The 20,989-nt window shown below is 35.4% G+C and overlaps 1 protein-coding gene and 1 pseudogene across 4 annotated transcripts in view; one reads left to right on the plus strand and one right to left on the minus strand.

Moving 5' to 3' along the window:
* Positions 1-177: 177 nt before the first annotated feature.
* Positions 178-20,989, minus strand: part of LOC106872261 (cyclic nucleotide-gated channel beta-3) — an 846,337-nt gene continuing 825,525 nt past the window's right edge. For all 4 annotated transcript variants that reach the window (XM_089354856.1, XM_089354849.1, XM_052968620.2 and 1 more), the window contains 10 exons: positions 20,781-20,922; positions 18,719-18,878; positions 15,637-15,734; positions 13,377-13,460; positions 10,791-10,909; positions 8,960-9,103; positions 7,049-7,160; positions 6,054-6,224; positions 4,993-5,161; positions 178-3,484 (listed from right to left, as the gene is read on the minus strand). In XM_089354856.1, the coding sequence (XP_089210982.1) occupies positions 2,904-3,484; positions 4,993-5,161; positions 6,054-6,224; positions 7,049-7,160; positions 8,960-9,103; positions 10,791-10,909; positions 13,377-13,460; positions 15,637-15,734; positions 18,719-18,878; positions 20,781-20,922 (1,780 nt within the window). In that variant the 3' untranslated portion in view covers positions 178-2,903. The remainder of the gene's footprint in view (positions 3,485-4,992; positions 5,162-6,053; positions 6,225-7,048; positions 7,161-8,959; positions 9,104-10,790; positions 10,910-13,376; positions 13,461-15,636; positions 15,735-18,718; positions 18,879-20,780; positions 20,923-20,989) is intronic.
* Positions 15,963-16,081, plus strand: LOC128250059 (5S ribosomal RNA; annotated as a pseudogene).

The following is a 20,989-nucleotide window of genomic DNA, read 5'->3' on the forward strand; positions in this document are numbered from 1 at the left end:
TCTAGATATGTTTCTAGGAGAAAGAAAACTGATGTAACACCTGCACCTAGTCATGTAGATTAGTTCCCTATTTTGAGCAAATGCATATGTTATTGAGAAAGTGCTATTGGCCTTGAGCAAGGCCTTTCCTCACTTTAAAAAGCATCAGGCACAAGGGTTGTTTGATTTTTTAATATCTTTATTATGTGTTGCATACTATGACTGGCCACTGCTGAGAAAGGCAAAACAATCAATGAAGATTTCCATGATGGAATTGAAGGCATGTGTCAGTGTGGATGGTAAGCTCTCTGAGTACCTACTCTAAGAGGTGCCAAATGTTGTCCCATTTGCACAGGGAAATGTGGATCCCTGGTAGGACGGCACACATCTGTGCAGCTTGTGCTTGGGAGAGCAGTCAAGTAGTGTCATTGCTCAAAATCAGGCTGTACCCATCATGCTTTCATATAACCCTCTACAACAAGAAACCTGTTTTGCTCTGGTCCCTTCTCTCATACTTTAATACCTTATGTCCCAGCATGAAAAATGCACCCAGTACTCACTGTAAAGTTGTTGGTGATAAGTCATCCAACTGTAGGAACTTGGCCAAGTTCCTACAGTTCCAACACACAACAGCATGGAACATGGATATTATGATTATGACGACATATATATATATATACACATACATATCTATATAAATTATCAAAGTCGTTAGTCGCAATTTAAAACCAAAAGGCACAAATACAAACCATCACTAAAGGTGCAAGTCAGCACTAGCAATGCTAGAAATAAGAGTCAAGACAACTCTTAGCCATGAGCTGAGCATTTTCTGTTCAAAACACGCTATCTATTGACTGACAAAGGAGACAACTTCCCTACAGTAAGCGAGGGCACCAGATCATCTGTGATTTCGGATCAAATTAATCTTCATTGGTGATGCTACTCCATTGACTATGGTTAAGCTAACTCGACTTGTCAGTTTATAGAAAATACCATACAAATCAGTGGCTGATTCAGTAAAATGGTAAAGTACCATTTTAGTCACTGATGAGGATTAATTTGATCTGAAATCACTGGTGATCTGGTGCTCTCACTTGCAGTAGGGAGGCTGTTTCCCTTGTTAGCCAATGGATAGTGCTCTTTGAACAGAAAATGCTCTGTTCATGGCTAAGAGTTGTCTTGACTCTTATTTCTAGCAATGCTGGTGCTGACTTGCACCCTTAGTCACTTTTAGAGACAGTGTGTGTGTGTGTGTATGTGTGTATATATATATATATAGAGAGAGAGACACACACACACATCTATATTGAAAATATATATACAACTAATGTATATGTGTGTGTCAGTGTGTTTGCATTATGAAAATATAGAAACTAATCATTTTAATGGTGAATCTTGATGTTGACACATCTATAAATAATACTTTGTAATGTACTGGGTTATCCTCATGGATGGGGGAAAAGACTGAACAGAAATTTGGTATATTTTTTTCCACTTAAGGGTTTTTGTAACCCAGTATATTACAGGCTAATATTCATAGCCGAATCCAAATCTAGATACACCATTGTCTTGACACTGCATGATAGTTGTAAATGAGTGACACTGTTATACAAGCAGTGTCATTCATTTCGAACATTCTGTGGAAACATGTCTGATTATGGGGGAAATATCACCTTGCTTGAAAACAGGTGAGAGATGATAACAGGAAGGGCATCTAGCCATAGAAAATCTATCTCAATAAACTCTATTCTACCCATGCAAGCACAGAAAAGTGGATGTTAAAGCAATGATAATATTTATATAATTGACATCGGTATTATATGTCTGTGTTCCATACCAGCATGTGTTGGATGATTTGATAGGGCTAGTGAGACACAGAACCATGTCATGCATACCCTTCCTGACAGGTGCATTTTTTGTGGCACCAACATTATTGAGGCCACCATATATGTGTGTGTGTGTAAAATTGCAGTGAATCTTTTGTTCTCATACATTTCATACAATACTATATCTTAAATATTTTTTCTCACTCTTTTAATCAATATTAGAACATTTTCTTAAGAAAATCTTATAATTCTACTAATATAATATGTATTCAAATTTTGTTTTACATTTTATACTCAATATGAAATGACATGGTTGTTTGAAAGCAAGTCTTAAAGTATCATCAAAGTAAAACATCTAAATATATGTATAATAACCAAATGAATATAGAATTTTATACATGTAATTATATAGATATAATACTTAATAATTTTAGCTATAATATCAGTGAAATATAACAACAAACATGGTGAAATTTTATCTTATATCTCTAATATAGATATTAATACCTAGATGAGATACTGAATAACATAAATTTCTTCTGATTAAGCATAAGGGGAAATTTGAGTCGATCAAGGTATAACATTGATATTTCACCAATCATAGTTTATACAGCAAGACAAAAGTCATCTAATCTGACATCTTCCATGTCCTACAACTTGCCACTTTTGAAATATTACATAATTCTGAATTCCTTGTGATTAGGTACAAGAATCAGATTTACTGTAAAGGCAAACTGGCCTTTTGTGATACAGCCAGAGGAATAACCAATGAAAATGAAATGAATTATCTTCAACTGGCTATCAAAGATATGTAGCCTCCATGAAGCTTATTTCTTGTTTTCCTTCATTCTTGCTTGCTACTGTTTAATACTAAATTATATTTTATGATAATGGATAATAACAGTTGTTATGAGTTTTCTGTTATTAGAGATAGTTAAAAAAAAGATTATAAAGTACTGAATATTAAAGATTATCAAATGATTTAGGCTGAGAATTAAAAAAAAAACCTTGTGGTGACTAGGGATGACCAGTGCAGAATGCAGACTGAGAATCTTACAAGCGATTTAGTGTTTGCCTCAAAAAAGTTAATAAAAAAATTCAACAAGTTGTTTCTTGACTACTTTCTGACTGTTTCGGTGAAGGCGTTGAGTCTTTGTTGTGATAAATTTGTGTAAGGAGATCTGGTGTTTGATTGTTATTCTCATAAATCAATGTCTCCTGACTAGATGGATTAACTAAATGTAGTTTTGTGGACAATTCTTCATCTTTGTAAAGCTGGTTACAGCTGATGCTTTTTTGTACAGGGCTACTTATACATTCCTGCTGGTGAACTTCAACTGCACATGTTACTCGGTTTTCAACTGGAATGCTTATGTCTTTCACTGGGACAATATTAGATATTTTTGAACATGTTTTCAAAGCATTAGGGATACTATCATTACTCATTGAATGTATAGAAATTTTCCGTTTTCTTGGTTCTGTATTCAATAAATGACTCATAACATTGATGGAATTGTGTGACCAAGATTTTACTAAGTTCGGTGCAGGCCAGAAATCGTGCAGATTATCTGGAACAGCTTGAATTTCAACTTCAGGCAAGTTGTTGTTGTTATTGTTGTTAGATGTAAAACCAAGTCCCTGGGAACTCACATGAGAACACAGATTGCTTGTTGACTGGTCTGCAAGAAAAGAAAGAGAAATAAATATGCAAAAATAAAATCAAGATATGTTGGAGGTACAATAAAACCAACATGCAACTAAATCCTATGAAGTTAATATGAAGGTTAGGCCTCACAATCTTTGACAATTTGCCATGGTCTCATATCACACTGCCAAACTTGTGCCCCAAAGACAAGACTTCCTCTTCATGTGGAAAAACTATCCAGCTCTGAATAGTTACTAACCCTCAATTAACAATAAAGTGTAAGCAACATTGAAACATTATTCAGATATCTGGCTCAGTACTATTCCTACACACACAAACATTCTAGCTGACACCTGAAAGAAACTCATTTAAATGATTGGCAAATCCTTACACATCAACTTGCTCCAGTTACACATCCACATACGTGATGTTTTTTCTTTCCCCCTTTTTGCAAAAACCATTACTACTGTTTCTGTTTCTTTGAAGAAGCAAACATACATACCATCTCCACTGTCAGTTTCTTGATTCATTCTTCAACTGTCCTCTTGTCATTCCAGCTTTGTTTCATCAAACCAGACACTAATCTGGACATTTTTCCTAATCATACCTTCCCAGAGATGCAATCCTTTTCTTTCACTACCAATAATTTTTGTACTGTCCTCAATCTCAGAAATTTAAACAGAATATGCCTGATGACCTTTGATGGTACTTCAAGACCAATATAATTAATGTTGTTGCTGTTCAACCCCAGGTCTGATCTGACTGAGCAAATCTATGATCTAAAGCATTCTAGCCATGATCAACTTGGTTTTTTTAAGTATATGTTGGACTATATTATTTAATGTTTATAAAGACAGTAGGATGTGACATGAAGGAGATTTAGCTGTTATTTCTGTTAGTTGTAGAATATCACATTGAACTGTTTAGCAAAAAAGAATGCTGCTTATATTACTGAAAGGTTTGGTTCTGGCTTCATGTAGGTAAAGTGACGAGAGAAATTGCCTTCTGGTTAGAATGATGTTATATTGCACATCACCTGGTCCCTATTCTCAATGGCTAGATGAATTAGGGTTTTTAAAATTAAATATAATTTCCAAAATCACATTACAATGCCTGCAGTGGACATAAACTCAAGAAGTATGAACAGACAGCTCAATACCCTGTCCACTCAGCTACAACAGGAATTTCCCAGCAAGTTGAGTTCATGAGTCGGTTTTGATCCATAGTCAAACCATTACTTTCGAGATTCCAAAATCTTGGAATAAAGATTAAATGTCAAAACTTCACATTTTCCTTTCCTGAAACTCCTTTGCACATGTATTTGATTGTGGTCAAGATTTGGCTCTCATTTGGCTAATTTATTCATTAAAACTGTATAAAGATGAAAATCATCTCTGATACTATAACGAAGTGACCTTATAATGGCAAAGTATATCTGAGGAATATTCTTTATTTAGTGAAAAGCACTGCTTGAAGTATACACTTTCACTCTCCTCACACCAACAAAATATACTTTCATATACTTCCAGACTGAATACTTACTAGTACTTTGGCTGGTTTCAACATTAACCAGAAATACATTAGAGTTGTTGTCAGACGAGGGACTGGAAACATCATCTGCCAAATCTAGAAGATCTTCTTCAAAAACATCATCATCACCAAACAAACTGTCTTCAACACAATAATCATCAGCAATATCTGAAAGAGACAGCTATGGAGAAGAAGGGAAAGAATAAAACAAATCAGAGAGTGGAAGATAAATAATCACCACCACTGCCTCTGCCAATAGCAGCAGTGGCAACAGCAATCTTCCATGTAACTTCTGTTTGAATTAACAATTTCTTAAATATGGTAACAATATGGAATAAAAAAATGGAATAATGTCTCTTACAGAGGGACATAATACAGTAAATATAGACTAAACTAAAGACTAGGGAGTTATTGGTCTGATACCTTATTTAGCAATTTCACTTCTTGGGTGTAATTTTGTAATGGGAAAAGATTATAAAATAAAAAATATTATCCCAAAGTCTATACATTTTGAAAGATCTGACTGACTGGATCAGTTAAATTAATTTTGATGGGGGTTTGTTTCTTCACACCTTTTTGATTTTTTTTAGACCAGATCTTTTTGACTAAACTGGACCTGTATGTCTTGAATATAGTAGATATTCTTTTTTTTTATGTTTTAGTCTGATAAAAAGGGTTGCATGTATAACCTTTTTAAGTTTGTTTAGAGTAAGGTGGGTGAGAGGGATAATTTGGTCAGATTATTGTAGGTGATGTTCAGATTCAATATTTGGAGGCCAATGGCTGGAGGGAAAATGTGACAGCTGAGAAGTTTCAGAAGGATATAGTTATAGGAAAGACAGATTCAATAAAATCAGAATATCATCTATTGATAGCAAACTAAGAATGATCCAATGTAAACTGTTCAGAGGTATTCAGTCAGAGCTAATGCTATTCAACCAAACTGTATAATTCTGATCATTTATTTAGAGACATTAAAAGGTTCTTGAGAAAAATAATCTTGCAAGCAGACATATATCAATGAATCAGCATCAACAACTTGTATGAAATATTGGTAATTATATTTCACTCACACTTCCTGATGACAAAGAGTTGACTTGATTATCACTTAATGTCCGGTCTGTTGATGAAGACAGATCAATATGAGGGTCTCGTTGTAAACTGTTGTTGCTATTGGATAATCTTGGAAGATTAGCCTGGTTAGACTCAATTTTTTGCATCAGTTCAGATTCAGGATTCATAACCTGAAAAATATACAAACAATGTTCTTAACTATTCAGATTCACAAAATCCTTAACAAAATTCAAACAACTGTTGTTTAAGTGCAGGTAGAGCAAACATGAAACTATTGCAGGTAAAGTCATTAAGAAATTTATCACAGAAGTCTCTATAAAGCTGTGATAATATCCACCTAGTTTTAAAGTTTTGGAAGATTTCTTAATGTCCAGTTATCTGACGACTGCTCACTCAAAAAATTGTAATGATGTGGTAAATTTTTAATTTCCAAATTGCAAATTGATAATAAAAACTCTAAAATATTTTGTAGTATTTTAACTTTTGTATGAACAATACTATAAACTGTCTGACATAAACTATTACTATACAAAAAGCATAATAAATAATTAGCTACACACATGCACATACATGTTTATATCCCTCTTAGTGACTATATGTGGAAATGTGAAATTACATTTAAATCTACACACATTTATACAAAGTAAATAAGAAATAGCTAGTGTGTAAAATCAGTCATCAATGAAAATTGAGAAAGTTTAATTCTTTTGTTATTGTATTTCTGCCTATTAACTTTGAAATTAAGAATTTTGAGTGACATAGTGAATATTTTCATTGTTATTGAGCTGGTATATGGAACATGATTTAAAAGATACCTATATGAAATTATGGTGGAAATTTTAAATTTAAATATGAATGCTTTAAAAATGAGAAGTTTTGTATTATAGAATCTGAGGTGATCAGAGTTGGGTTAGTATGAAAAAGGTTAAATCTGAAAAATGAAATAAAAATTAAAATTTATAAGACTATAAAAGGCAGATATGTAAATAGTCACCTTCATTACAGTTTTTAAAAATTTTGGTGTTTCTTTCGGACTTTTGATGATAGCTTCACATTCCTGTTTAGCCTCTTGTCTGGCTAAACGGGCATTTTCTTTAAGAAGCTTCCTACAAAAACAAAACAAAAGGAAACAACAAAAACAAAATCCAGAAAATAACAATGAAGAAGTTTAAGTGAATCTGTTTTAGACATAAATCTACATGAGAAACCTACTCATCTAATATTACTAGCATTATACCAGTGATATTAGATGACTAGTGGTGTAGCCTGCATTATGTCATGTCTTTAGCCATTTAACTCACAACAGCTCAGTCCACCCAGCTTTGAATAGGTACCACTGAGTGAATGGTTCACATGTTTAAGAAGAAACTGTACCCTGTTGGCTTGCAATGTTGAGTTTAACTCCTCTGATAAGTGCAAGTAGAATTCTATTGGTTATCATAGGTAAGCCAGTGAAAGATACTTTTGATCATGCTATGTAAAATAATTGGCTAATTTATCTGACAACAGATAATTTAAATGAACATTAATAGATGCAGCCGGTACCCTTGAGCCAGCAGCTGAATATGAAAGAGTAGGGAGTTGAAAAACATTAAGCCTCAAAGATAATACAAGATCAAGAATTTTTGAGGGATGATATTTAAAAAGCTTGTCCAATTGATTATAGCAAAGTAAAACAGCATGATTATGATAATGATAATGACAATAATTTCTAACATAATGACAAAGTTAGAAATTATGATGACAATAAGGAAAATTTAAATGTTCATCATGGCATTATGATGTCTGTCTTATTAGTATTGTTACCAAATTTACAACTTTTGGCATAGCTTCTTCCTTTCTTCATCTAACCAAAAAATTTGATGTTTCGAGAGGAGAAAATATGAAGCTTTTTGTTTCTATCAATTAATCAGAAGAGATTCAGAGATCAGGGTTTTTGTAGGAATTCTTGAACTGGTGAGATTGTTCTAACTTCTGTTGGTTGATATGTATAGGATAGTATGGATGGAAGAGAATTTCAGTGGTCTGCTTGTCTGGGAAGGGTGATTAGGGTAAATGAGAAAACTGAATTAGAGTTATATACAGTAAGGATGACAAGTGACACACACCAGGAAACCATAATAATATAATACAAATGAAACTGTATTGTAATTGGACTGTAAATCTGGATTGGTGAAAACCAGTTTTACTGATTGGTACATGCCTATAATATTAATGGTAGCAACTCTCATTTCTCCAGTGGTCTATGAGGGGCTCTCATTCCAACACTTTAATGTAAGAAAAATTTTTTGAGCTTCACAATTCTGTTTCAGTTATGATATTGAATATACTTTGCATAGCTAGGTGGTCTGTGCCACAGAATGTTAAGTGTCTCTGCTAAGGACACATGCAGTCTGGTAGATATATCTGAACCTCAGGACCATCTGCATGTTTTGGTTTCCACTCTTGGAATGAAAGTGTGTTTCTGTTTTCTATGAATGATATAATTTTGATCAAACACTGTTGTTTTATACTTATTTTCCATGCTAACATGGGAAAGAAACTGATCACAAATTTACATAGTTTCAGAGCATATAAATGGATAGCCTTTTCTCTGATAACTATATCACTGTAAAGATGTAAGAAAAGTATATATTGTAAAACAGACAGTCTATGGAAGCAAAATGTACCTTGACTAGAAAATAACCCCAAAATTCAATTATAACAGTTTGCTTTTAGCATTAAGTCTTTCAGGAAGACCTGGTGGTCTTATTTGGATTAGTTCAAACCAGAAAAACACTGTGTGAAGACAACACTCCACTCATATTTGTTTGAACGCTAGCTTGTAATATCTAAAAGTGAATTACTTTAACAACAATGGGTTCACACTACCTCTACATTTTCCAATAGAATCTGGTTTTCTTACTTGGCCCGTTTCTTCAACAGCTTCTGTGCTTCTGGGTAATCATTCATTGTTTCATTGAAATCAGCTTTTGATAGAATGAACAGATTAACATAGCCTTTGCACCGGACATCAGCTGTTCTGCGACTGCCTGATATCGCCAACAAGCTAGAACAAAATATAAAATAGAGAATAATTTTGGATGTCGGCAAAAGTGCATAAAAATTAGATGACAGGTGGCAAGAGTTAAGGGAAAAATTAAGGTAGGTTTGGGAGGAATAAACAGGTCTTGTAGTGACGTCATCTTCAGAGTCTTCAGTATGCATGCGCCTTCTGAAAGGCCTGCGGAAGTTCCCTCATGCGCATGCACTGGAAACTGGCGGGAAAAGTTCTCTCGCATTCCCTGCTTGTGTCTCTGACTCAAGACACAACCACTGAACATTGCAGATGTGTTTTCACTAGCAGTTCGCCTACGCTCCTGTCCCAGATGCATGGAATTGACCAGCTCTGTTTGCAACTGGAGGAAGATTTCAAATTTGTGTGTTTTGCACTGAAAGGGTGCTACACAATTTCCTTACATTAATATTTTGATAAAACAATAATATCAGGACAAGAAAGCATCTGAACAATATAATGCTCTTTATTATGGGTGTCTACAAAATATGTTTCAGTCCAGACATTCAGCAATAACAAATATTCAATACTCTCAGTTTTGGTAAATAAATAAATGTACGTTCAGACAGATAACAACCACGAACATATAACACTCTAGTTCGGGTATATAAAAATATGTACATTCTAACTCTCAGTAACCACGGTTGGATAAACAGCAAATCTGGAGTTAATCTCTCTTTTGGTTAATACATAACTTGGAGAAACTGTTTTGGTTATTAAAACAGCAAAGCTGGAGTTAATTCAACATTGTGATACAATATCACAGAAAACTCCAGTTGCAAACAGAGCTGACCAATCCCATGTGTCTGGGACAGGAGCGTAGGTGAACTGCAAGTGAAAACATGTTTGCAATGTTCAGCAGCTGCGTCTCGAGTCAGAGACGCAAGCAGGGAACGCGAGAGAACTTTCCCCACCAGTTTCCAGCACATGCGCATGAGGGAACTTCCGCAGGCCTTCCAGAAGATTCCAGCCCTGCGCATGCGTACTGGAGACTCTCAAGATGACGTCACTACAAACTATTCATGGCTTTCTTATTGTATAGTGTTAAGCGGTGTCAGTGCTGTAGAGTGGCAAACCAAGTCAGTGTTTGCAAGTTCAGTTCCTGGTAAAGACATGTTATTTCACTTCGTTTACTTCTCATCCCTGTGTTAACCACTAAGTAAATAACCCAGAGAGATCTCATGCTGATTTGTCTATGACATAGTAGAAGATGAAGTATTTGATGGCAATTACAACCTATTAAAGATTATAGGATGTCTAAATATTAACTATAGGTCATCGTTGATTGAGTCATTACTCTTATGAGTCAATCAACCATGACTTATACTTAATATTGGCTGGCTGACTAAAAGAAATTATCATATTCTGTCATCAGAGACACCAAACCTCAATTGTCTATTCTATGACCCCAATCTAAGTGATTGCCATGTCACCAGTTGCAGGAGTGTAATAATATTTCTGTGAAACACTCTATTCTTATTTTTGTTGTGGATGGTGATAATAGTGGTAGAACAACAAGACAATTTTTTCTACTATAAGCACAAGGAGTGAAATTTTAGGGGAATGGGTAGTTGATAATATCAACTTTGTGCTCAACTGGCACTTATTTTATCAAACCTACAAAAATGAAAGGCAAAGTCAACCCATTTACATTTGAACTCAGAACATAGAGATTTTTTACCTTATTTCTCCAAAAACACTGCCTTCATGAAGTGTTGCCAAAACTGTGTTGTTATCTGAACCTCCAACTACTTCCACCTGCCCATTGTTTACTATGTACATCTCTTTACCAACTTCTCCCTAGGAAGAATAGGCAAAATAAGTCACTATTAAAATATATACATGAAAACACCAAACAAAATTTTAAAAAGCATTATAACTTAATGGTAAATACAAGGACTTGTTGTGAAGCCATTCATTGAAACAGATTCTGCTGTATTTCACGAGGGTCATTATACCAATAATAAACACACACTGGTTCTATTTCACTTCTTTATTATTTGTCAATTGGTAAACTATTTAACAAATTAACTAATTGATTGTTTGACTAATCAATTACTAAGTTATGCTTATGAAAGCCTTTCTGTTACCATATGTGACCTCTTCAAAGATATGCTCCCTCTAAAGGTTGTGAATAGCAATGAAAAGACTGACAAATATAACTGATTGATTAATTAACTGACTGATTAATCAAAAGATCAATTAGTTGGTTAAATAGTTAACGAATTGACAAATGATAAAGAAGTGAATCTGAATCAGTGCATGTTGATTATTGATAAAATGACCCTCCTGAGATATAACAAAAATATTTTAGAAAATATACTTCTTGTACAATAATAATTTCAGAGGAACAATAAATAGCATGGCTGTAAGGTTAATGTGCTAGACTACTAAACAAACATGGTGATATGAGTTGAAAACTTGCTCTAGCCATTTAGTTGTGTCACTGAGCAAGCTTCTACCTTAAGATGTAATGCCATAAATATTTGTTGAGGGAGGTATAGTTGACTAGTATTTATTTTGCTGATGTTGAATGAAGAAAAGCGAAAATCAACATCTTCAGGATTCAAACTCAGAAGGTAAAGGATGTAAGTAAATAACCACATGATATTTGCCATGATGATCTACTGATTCTGCAAGTATTGCAAATATGATGAGAAATCTTTAAAAAACATGACTGCAAAAGATTCATCAAATATTTTGTACAGCTACTGGTGAAAGTACAGGGTGGTCTGAAAGTCTTGTTACCCCCTACATATTGTTTATTATTGTTATTATTATCACTATTTTTTGTTTTAGTACAACCCCACCTCACATGTAATGATTTGGGCTGCCATATCAAGTAAGCATCTGATAGGACCCTATTTCTTTGAGGGCACTGTTAACCAGCAATCTTATTTGGCCATGTTAAGGGAATGGTTTGTTCCACAGCTCCAGAGGTTGACTGTTGACCTGAATGATTGTTGGTTTCAACAAGATGGTGCCCCACTCCACTATGCTATCACTGTCTGGGAATACCTAAATGAAGATTTTCGGGATAGATGGATAGGGCAAGGATCGCAACAACTTCCAGCACCTATTGACTGGCTGCTCAGAAGTCCAGACCTCATGCCTTGCGATAATGCTCTGTAAGGTACTATCAAGGAAAGAATTTCACATGAATGACCCCAGAATACCCATCAGTAGAAGGGTGCTGTTCAGAAAGCCTTTGCAACAATCACCAAAGCACAGCTTCGAAAAATATCACACATGACATGGTGCTGCATCATTTTGTGCCATGAAAATGATGGTGTTCATACAGACCTTGTCGATGTGTGACAGTGTCAATGAAAGTGAATAAACTAAATCCAGTTTGTGCTTTGGATTACTGCATTACTTGTTCTTCTATTGTTCTCATTACTTTTTGGTAGGAGGTAACAAGATTTTCTGACCACCTTGTATATTCACGCACATACACATATTAATATACTTATATATATTCTGGATCAGTTGTCCATAAGTTAGAAAAAAACCACACGCTAAAAGAGAATTTGAGAGGTTATACTTTTATTTTGTCAAGCAGTATATTGCTGGATATGTCACATAACCAGTCTGAAAGTTACCACTGGTTTCATACTTACTATTGCCAAATGCAGTAGCAGGTGTGAAACCAATGGTTAACTTTCTAACTGGATATATGCCATATCCAGGAATATAATACTTGACAAAATAAAAGTATGTGTATACAAGCACACATAAATATATATCAAACTCTCTCTCTCTCTCTCTCTCTCTCTCTCTCTCTCTCTCTCTCTCTCTATATATATATATATATATATATATATATATATAATGTTGATATCATATTGTCAAATTTTTAAGAAGATCACTTTGCAATCAAGACATCCTAGATTTGATACCATTGTGTTTTGGGCAAATATTATTATGACTCTAGTCAAATCTAAACTGTGTGAAATTGGGTAGACATAAACTGCACAGAAGCCTGTGTAGTAGGTGGATTGTACCAGTAATTCAAAAGGTACAACCTTGTCACAGACTGTGTCATGCTGACTCTACTTGAGAATCATGTTAAGGATATAAATGTCTAAGCATTGCTCAGCTACTTACATGTTACTTCAGTAGCAAGTTATCCAGTTGATCGAACAACTGAATCTTCATCAATGAATGCAGGAGACACCCCACTATATATTTGTGTATGTGTGTATATATATATATATATGACATATGAACTACTAAAAAGTAAGTAGAAGTTAGAGAATAGACTAACCTTGTGACAAATAAAATCTCCTGGGAGACAAAGTACTGGTCGTAACTTGGCAACTAAATCAAATAACAAGTTCTGATCGCAGTCCTATTAAAGAAAAAAATGGTTTAAAAGTTATTTAATAATGTATACATGAAACAGATTTCGTATTGAGGTAAGTTTACATAACAAATTGTCTCAGGTGGAAGTTATAAATTACATATTTGTTTTTATTTATGTTCCAGAGAGGGTGGGAGGAGCATTCTGTTGGTTAGGATTGATCATTTATCTTTATCTGTATGAGTATGCTTGAGCAAGTTGTTTTTGTGGAAGGCTGGTGGTTGCCTGTGTATGTGAGTAACCCCTCTCTGTGTTGCCAATATTGTCTGAGGGAAAGGTCAGCACTTCAGCACTGAGACAACTTGGTACTAGTGACATCCAAAGGGTTGGAACAAATATTGCAAAGCCTCTCATCTGATGCTTTAACATTTTTACTGATCCACTACTCTGGATTGGTACTTCTACTTACCTCCACAAAAGGATGAAAGGTAAAGTTGACCTTATTGAAATTTGAACTTGGAGAACAAAGAGTCGAAACAAATACTGAGAGGTATTCAATGATCTAACAATTCTGCTGCCACTTTACCACCTGAGAGAAGATAGAGGCTTTGCTTATAACCTATGAAAGCTTTCACAAAGTAAAAAGAGGAGAAGAGAGGGTAGGTAAATTTAGAGCATGTCACCAATACACTGATACACTATTTTTATCAAATAACTCTGCACATTGTTGTCGTCATTTAACGTCCATTTTCTATGCTGGTAGGGTTAGACAGTTTGATAGGATCTGGTGAGCCACAAGGCTCCATTGAGTTACAACGTCATATATTGAAATATTACATACATATATTTAAATATTATCATTTAAATGTGGGTATTTATTTTTTAAAATTTCACCCAAATCTACTTTATCATAATGCTTAGTTGTGTAGAAGTACTTTTGATAATCTGAAGAGGAGGGGTGCTTTTGATAATCTGAAGAAGAGGAGGGGGTGCTTTTGATCTTTCAAAGACTGAAGACTAGCGATAATTAAGTTAGGTTGAAATCTAACAAGATGCAGTTCTGGAAGAAAAGATTGTACTTGTATAAGTATGGATTTGGGAGTAGGGTGACATGGAATGGGTAACAATAAAGGGCAGTAGGAGAACTGACTGAGAGGAGTTGTTTATCCCCAGGTCAAACCTGATCCAGTACATCAATAGTCAAAGGTGCTCAAACTATTCCTAACTCCCTTTTTGCTTTTCAACTATAGTGTATCTAAGATTATATTATCCAAAATATCATTTCATGCTTCTTTAAGTAGTAGGGTCTGATTTAGAGAGATCTGGCTGCACATTTTAGCAGATTGAGTGACAACATAGAGGTCCCTTTAAACGAAGTTGTTAAAGAGTTGGTAATTCAGATGACTTGAGAGGGTTATACTGTTAATTAAAAAAAAACAAAGTGAAGACTTGCTTTGATGACTGGTCAGTATTGTAGCATGCTTATAGATAAAACCTTGCTAAACAAGTTTATTATTATTATGGTCAGGTTCCAACCTGGGCCACAACAACAAAGTCTACCTGCCACATTTCTCGGTCAAACATCACTATTACTGCCTTGAGGTCTTGGACACATTTCAGACCAGTGTCTACAATTAAGTTGTTGATGTATGATGAGGTTTCCTGCTTCTTACATCACTAAGAAGTGTGTTCCACAAGATTAATTTGGATGCTTCCAGTTCAGGGTGGTGCAAGCAGTGACCAGATAGTTGCAGCCACCATCTTTGCCTGATGTCGCTAACTTTCAGCAGGTCTCCATAAAACAGGTTAACAGTGCAGAGCTGGATACAATCTAGAAGCACATATGTCATGGAGGTCATACTAATTGTTGAGCAATATTTTACTGTGTGTATGTTACAGTCTTGCTTTGCATAGAGTCAACCAAAGTATATTCTTGTTATAGAAACAAAACTTTATGATACAGTCTGGGTTATGTTAAATATCTGGGATCATCTAGAGTGGTCAATGGAGTTTGTAAGATTTAATATTTTTATAGAATATATTGGCTTTTAGTTGAGGACAATTTCATCTTAATGAGAACAGCACAAGAAAAAACTCATTCTTTCATGTTTGAGAAATGAAGCTACAGGCTTTAGGTTTAGGGTTGTAGATTACAAGTGAAACTTCCAATCAATGTTAAAAACAATATAGCTCTTCACAATTTTCAGTTAAAACTGATACAGACCTGAAATATTTTTAACTTGCTTAATGTGCTATAATGTACATGAATTGCTAAGTCTATTCTCATCTTCCGGGGTAAAGTTTCAATCAGAGAATTTTCATCTGAAATATAAAGACACATAAGTCATTATTAAGAATAAATAAATAAATAGATAAAAATATTATTACCAAATTTTAACAGCATTTGATGATATTCATAATGTCAGTACTACATCAAAAGATGAATTTTGATAATCTGGTTGAATTGATATCACATAGATAAAGAGTGGACCCAGCCAAAAAAGGATTTCATTCCTAGATTCAAGGGTAAATATTTTGAAGAAAAAGTTATATTACGGCCATATCACGTTGAAAGCACCGGTTCTCGCCCGATCACCAAAGTTAAGCAACATCGAGCCTAGTTAGTACTTAGATGGGTGACCGCTTGGGAAACCTAGGTGCTGTAAGCATTCTTAGGCGCAGGAGTGGCTGTGTGGTAAGTAACTTGCTTACCAACCACATGGTTCTGGGTTCAGTCTCACTGTGTGGCACCTTGGGCAAGTGTCTTCTACTATAGCCGCGGGCCGACCAAAGCCTTGTGACTGGATTTGGTAGATGGAAACTGAAAGAAGCCCATCGTATATATATATATATATATATATATATATGTATGTGTGTGTATATGTTTGTGTGTCTGTGTTTGTCCCCCCAACATCGCTTGACAACCGATGCTGGTGTGTTTACGTCCCTGTAACTTAGCGGTTCGGCAAAAGAGACCGATAGAATAAGTACTAGGCTTCCAAAGAATAAGTCCTGGGGTTGATTTGCTCGACTAAAGGTGGTGCTCCAGCATGGCTACAGTCAAATGACTGAAACAAGTAAAAGAGTATAGTTAACCAATTTTATTGTAGTTTATTACTGGTAACTTAGTGATTCTAGAAAGATGAAGGGCAATGCTGAGCTTCATATGGTTTTAGCTTAGGATGCTGAAGAATTAAACTAGAAACTGTAAAATAATTAGGTTAGCTCTCTAAAATCTCAATCATCATCATAACTATAGGCATTATAAAAATTATGATTCTGCTGCTTCAGATTCATGCCTTTCCTAAGTTAACAACTTTGTAAACAATACAGTTTAAACAGTAAAATCAGAATCAAGTGCCAGAGTCAGTTTGCTCAAAACTTCCACAGTAGTTATCAAGAACTATCTAAGTAATCTAGATAACTTTGTAACTGACTGCTGCACAGAACTTTCTCATGATAACAGTCCAAGCGGATATGGTACATGTATACCTTGAGATTAAAATGATACTAAACATTTCATTGTCTCTGTTTCGACAACTAATCCTATATACTTCACTTTACCTTGCTGACAGAAACAGACATGTAAAGTGGAAAAGATATCAGATCTAAAAATATTACTTATGATAGGGCTGCAAGCTGGTAGAATTTTTAGCACATTAGGCAAAATGCTTAGTGGCATTTTGTTCATCTTTACATTCTGAGTCCAAATTCTGCTGAGGTCAACTTTGCCTTTCATCCTTTCGGGGTCAATAAAATAAGTACCAGCTGAATACTGTAATCAACTTATCCCCTCCTCCAAAATGTTCTGGGCTTGTGCCAAAATTTGAATCCCAATATTACCTATGATAGACTTGTGACTTATTTCAATGGCAATTCATCTCTTCCATGCAAACAGAGCTAAACAGTAGACTACTGTATTTTGTATAGAGTAATTTCATTCTATTCTCATTATTTGGTTCCTATATAAACCACACCAGTATACTCTCATGCCACAGAAACAACCAGTATATCATTACAGTTACTATGAAATCACTATAACCTCTCCATTATCATTTCAGACTTTATCACACTACACCACATAACATGAGGTTACGATAAGTCTCATTTCGTTACCAAGGGTACAATTGCACCACTATAAGTACCACAACACTACTATAAGACAACACCATAGTAAGTACTAACACTACACCACAATCGTTCTCACTTTTCCTGCAAGTATCCCTCCATCTCCTCCTCCCAATAATTAGTACCACATTACTACAATCTCTCTTGCAACATCTTGGTCACCACTTATCTGCTTACAGGTTAAATAGAGTAGCAAGTGTCGAATTTTTTATTTCAGATACAATATCAATTTGTGCTGGTCACTGTTGAGATATCTGGTGTTCTATAACCCTGTACTACTGATTTCATCTGCAAAATAGGGATAATGGCAGCCCATTGGAGGAATAAGCCCTGTGAAGTGAAGTGGCTGCTGCAGTGAATGTCACAGGCCATTCTTTGTGGCAATGCCACCACAGTCATTACCGTTTGTTCTGTGGTATGTGGCTCATTGCCCATTCCCTCTCCTGCTGCTTTACTCACCCCCAACTTTTTCCCTTTTCTTTCTTTTCCTTTCTTCTCTTTCTTATTTCATGTTTCTTTGTATTTAAATGTTCTAATAAAATTTTATATAGCATAATGGCATCAATGCAACATTGATTTATAAGTCTTTAGCTAAGAACTAGACACATTTTCTATCTGACCCCAGTAAATTATCATTGTTGTTTATTTACATAGAGGTCCAGTACAATGATCATACATTGTTTTCTAATACTCATACAGATTTCAAAATGCTTTAGTTCTAATGGGCTGACAAACAGGTTCCATACCATCCACATATGTTATTACAGTTGAGTTGGTTAGCTGCAAGAATTTAAATATAACTGCAAAACCAATTAACTCCCAAAATCTATAAATATAAACACTGAATCATCATCATCATCGTTGAACTTTCATTTTCCATGCTGGCATGGATTAGACAGTTTGACCGGAGCTGGTAATTGAGAGAGTTGCACCAGATTCCAGTCTGTTTTGGCTTGGTTTCAATGGCTGAATGCCCTTCCTAATGCCAACCACTTCTCAGAGTGTACTGGGTGTATTTTATATGTCACCAGCATGAGTGCCTTTTATGTGTCACCAGGACTGGCCACAACCACAATTTTACTTAACATGACGTGTCTTCTAATGCACAACACATCACATGATCATACAATGCAAACTATCCTGAGAAACTGTAAAATAGTGAACTGTGAAGGATATACCTAAAGTTTTTTGTTGTTCCCAATTGTAATTAAACCAATTCCGGACTCTTCCCTGCATTTCTTTTGGTAAATTTATGGATTGCATGTACCACGATGTAATGTCCATCTGTTTTCTGTAACTTGCCTCTACTTGTCCTGCAGCATGTACAATATCACGGATCTGTTGATGAAGAAATTGGAAACTAATGATGGAAAAATAACTCAAATATCAGATTTTTTCAGAAGAAAAACATTAAAACCTGAAACAAACTAAAAAAAGAATAAATCATATCAGCTATAATTTCTGTAATTATTAAAGCAATTCATTATTTGTTAACATTCTCAAATTAATTAATGTTTTTACTGCAAAGATAAGATAATCAGTGCATTGGTATATATAACTGACTGGGTATATGTATGCGCGTGTGCACATACATACATTGTGTGAAAAAGTGCACACCCTAGTGGTTGAGGGAACCTGTGAAGGAGGTAGACCCAGGAAGACCTGGGATGAGGTGGTGAAGCATGGCCTTCGAACATTAGGCCTCACCGAGGCAATGACTTGTGACCAAGACCTTTGGAAATATGCAGTGCGTGAGAATACCCGGCAAGCCAAGTGAGACCATAATCCAAGGCCTCTGCTATGGGTGTAGCCAGTTCATTTATGCATACCTTTCCTTCATTGGACACTAAACTCTGTTTGCGAAGACCTGTTGAGGCAAATGAAATCGATTCAAATTCGATGACTGGCACCCATGCCAACCTCTCCTTCATTGAACACTAAACTCGGCTTGCGAAGACCTGTTGGGGCAAGTGAACTCGATATCATGATTGAACCAAATCCGATGACTGGCACCTGTGCCAGTGGAGCGCTAAGAGCACCGTCCGAGTGTGATCATTGCCAGAGCAGCTGTTTGGCTTCCGTGCCAGTGGCACGTAAATAACACCATTTGAGTGTGATCATTACCAGCGTTGCCTTACTGGCACTTGTGCTGGCGGCACGTGAAAAAACATTTGAGCGAGGTCATTGTCAGTGCCACTGGACTGGATCCTGTGCAGGTTGCATGTAAAAAACATCATTTTGAGCGTGGCCATTTCCAGTACCGCCTGACTGGCCCTTGTGCTGGTGGCACGTAAAAGCACCCACTACACACTCAGAGTGGTTGGCGTTAGGAAGGGCATCCAGCTGTAGAAACTCTGCCAGATCAGATTGGAGCCTGGTGCAGCCTTTTGGTTCGCCAGTCCTCAGTCTAATCGTCCAACCCATGCTAGCATGGAAGGCAGACGTTAAACGACGATGATGATGATGATGTATGATGCACAATGCACAGTGAATTGAGTGCAAATAGACAAAGATGTCTGGTAAGCTTATTACAGATTAGAGATACATAAAATGTGACTGATTTAAGCTAAATTCCACTGCATGATTGATATTCTAATTGTTGTCTTTAAATATCTATTATGGGATACACTATCTTAAGAGTTTAATCATAAAATATGACTGATACCAGTCAATATAGACAGCAAGGAGATTAAACCGATCAATAAACTATAAGGAAGATTCAAGCAGCATTTATGAGCCCACCTTAATTCAAACAAGAAATGAGGTTAATATGGCTGATGTTAAATTTAAACAATTTCTGATATGGGGGTGATGAGGAAGAATTTGGAAGAGTAGAAATCTATCTTTGTAATAGCTGGTTTAGTTGCTCTGAAAAATACCTTATTAGTTTTTGATTTCAAAATTGAGTTGCAGATAGTTTTTGGTGACTCTATAAAAAGCACTTTTTGGGAAAGAAATACTGGAGTGGGTTCCTGTTATCTTCTCGAGGCCTACAGGAGGGAATTTAATATTTTAAGTAAACAATATACTTCCTGGAGAAAACACACACCTGCAATGTCATAATCTGCTTCCCTCCATGGCATATAAACTTCATTGTGCAACTTTTACCAATGCAAACCACTAACAAGTTACTTGGATGCAGTTTTTAGTTGTTTATGTTCAGCTAGTTAAGAATATCAGAGTTCAGATACATATAAAATTCCTTGAAGAAGGGAAAAGAGAAACAAGAAAAACATTTACCTGACCAACAAGAAGAGCAAAAACAAAAACCCCTGACAGCCAATAGAATGTCATGAATACAAATTCTAGCTCATTGGTGGGTTTTGGGTTGTTACCAATAGAAGTCGCTGTTTTGGTAGCCAAATAGAAACACCTAATGTAGCTGGAAAAGACAAAATGGAATTCAGTAAAGTAGTAGTAATTTAATGGAATACATACCAACACACACA

Source organism: Octopus bimaculoides, chromosome 1 (genome assembly GCF_046866305.1).
Source record: "Octopus bimaculoides isolate indiv1 chromosome 1, ASM4686630v1, whole genome shotgun sequence".
Lineage (NCBI taxonomy): Eukaryota > Metazoa > Mollusca > Cephalopoda > Octopoda > Octopodidae > Octopus > Octopus bimaculoides.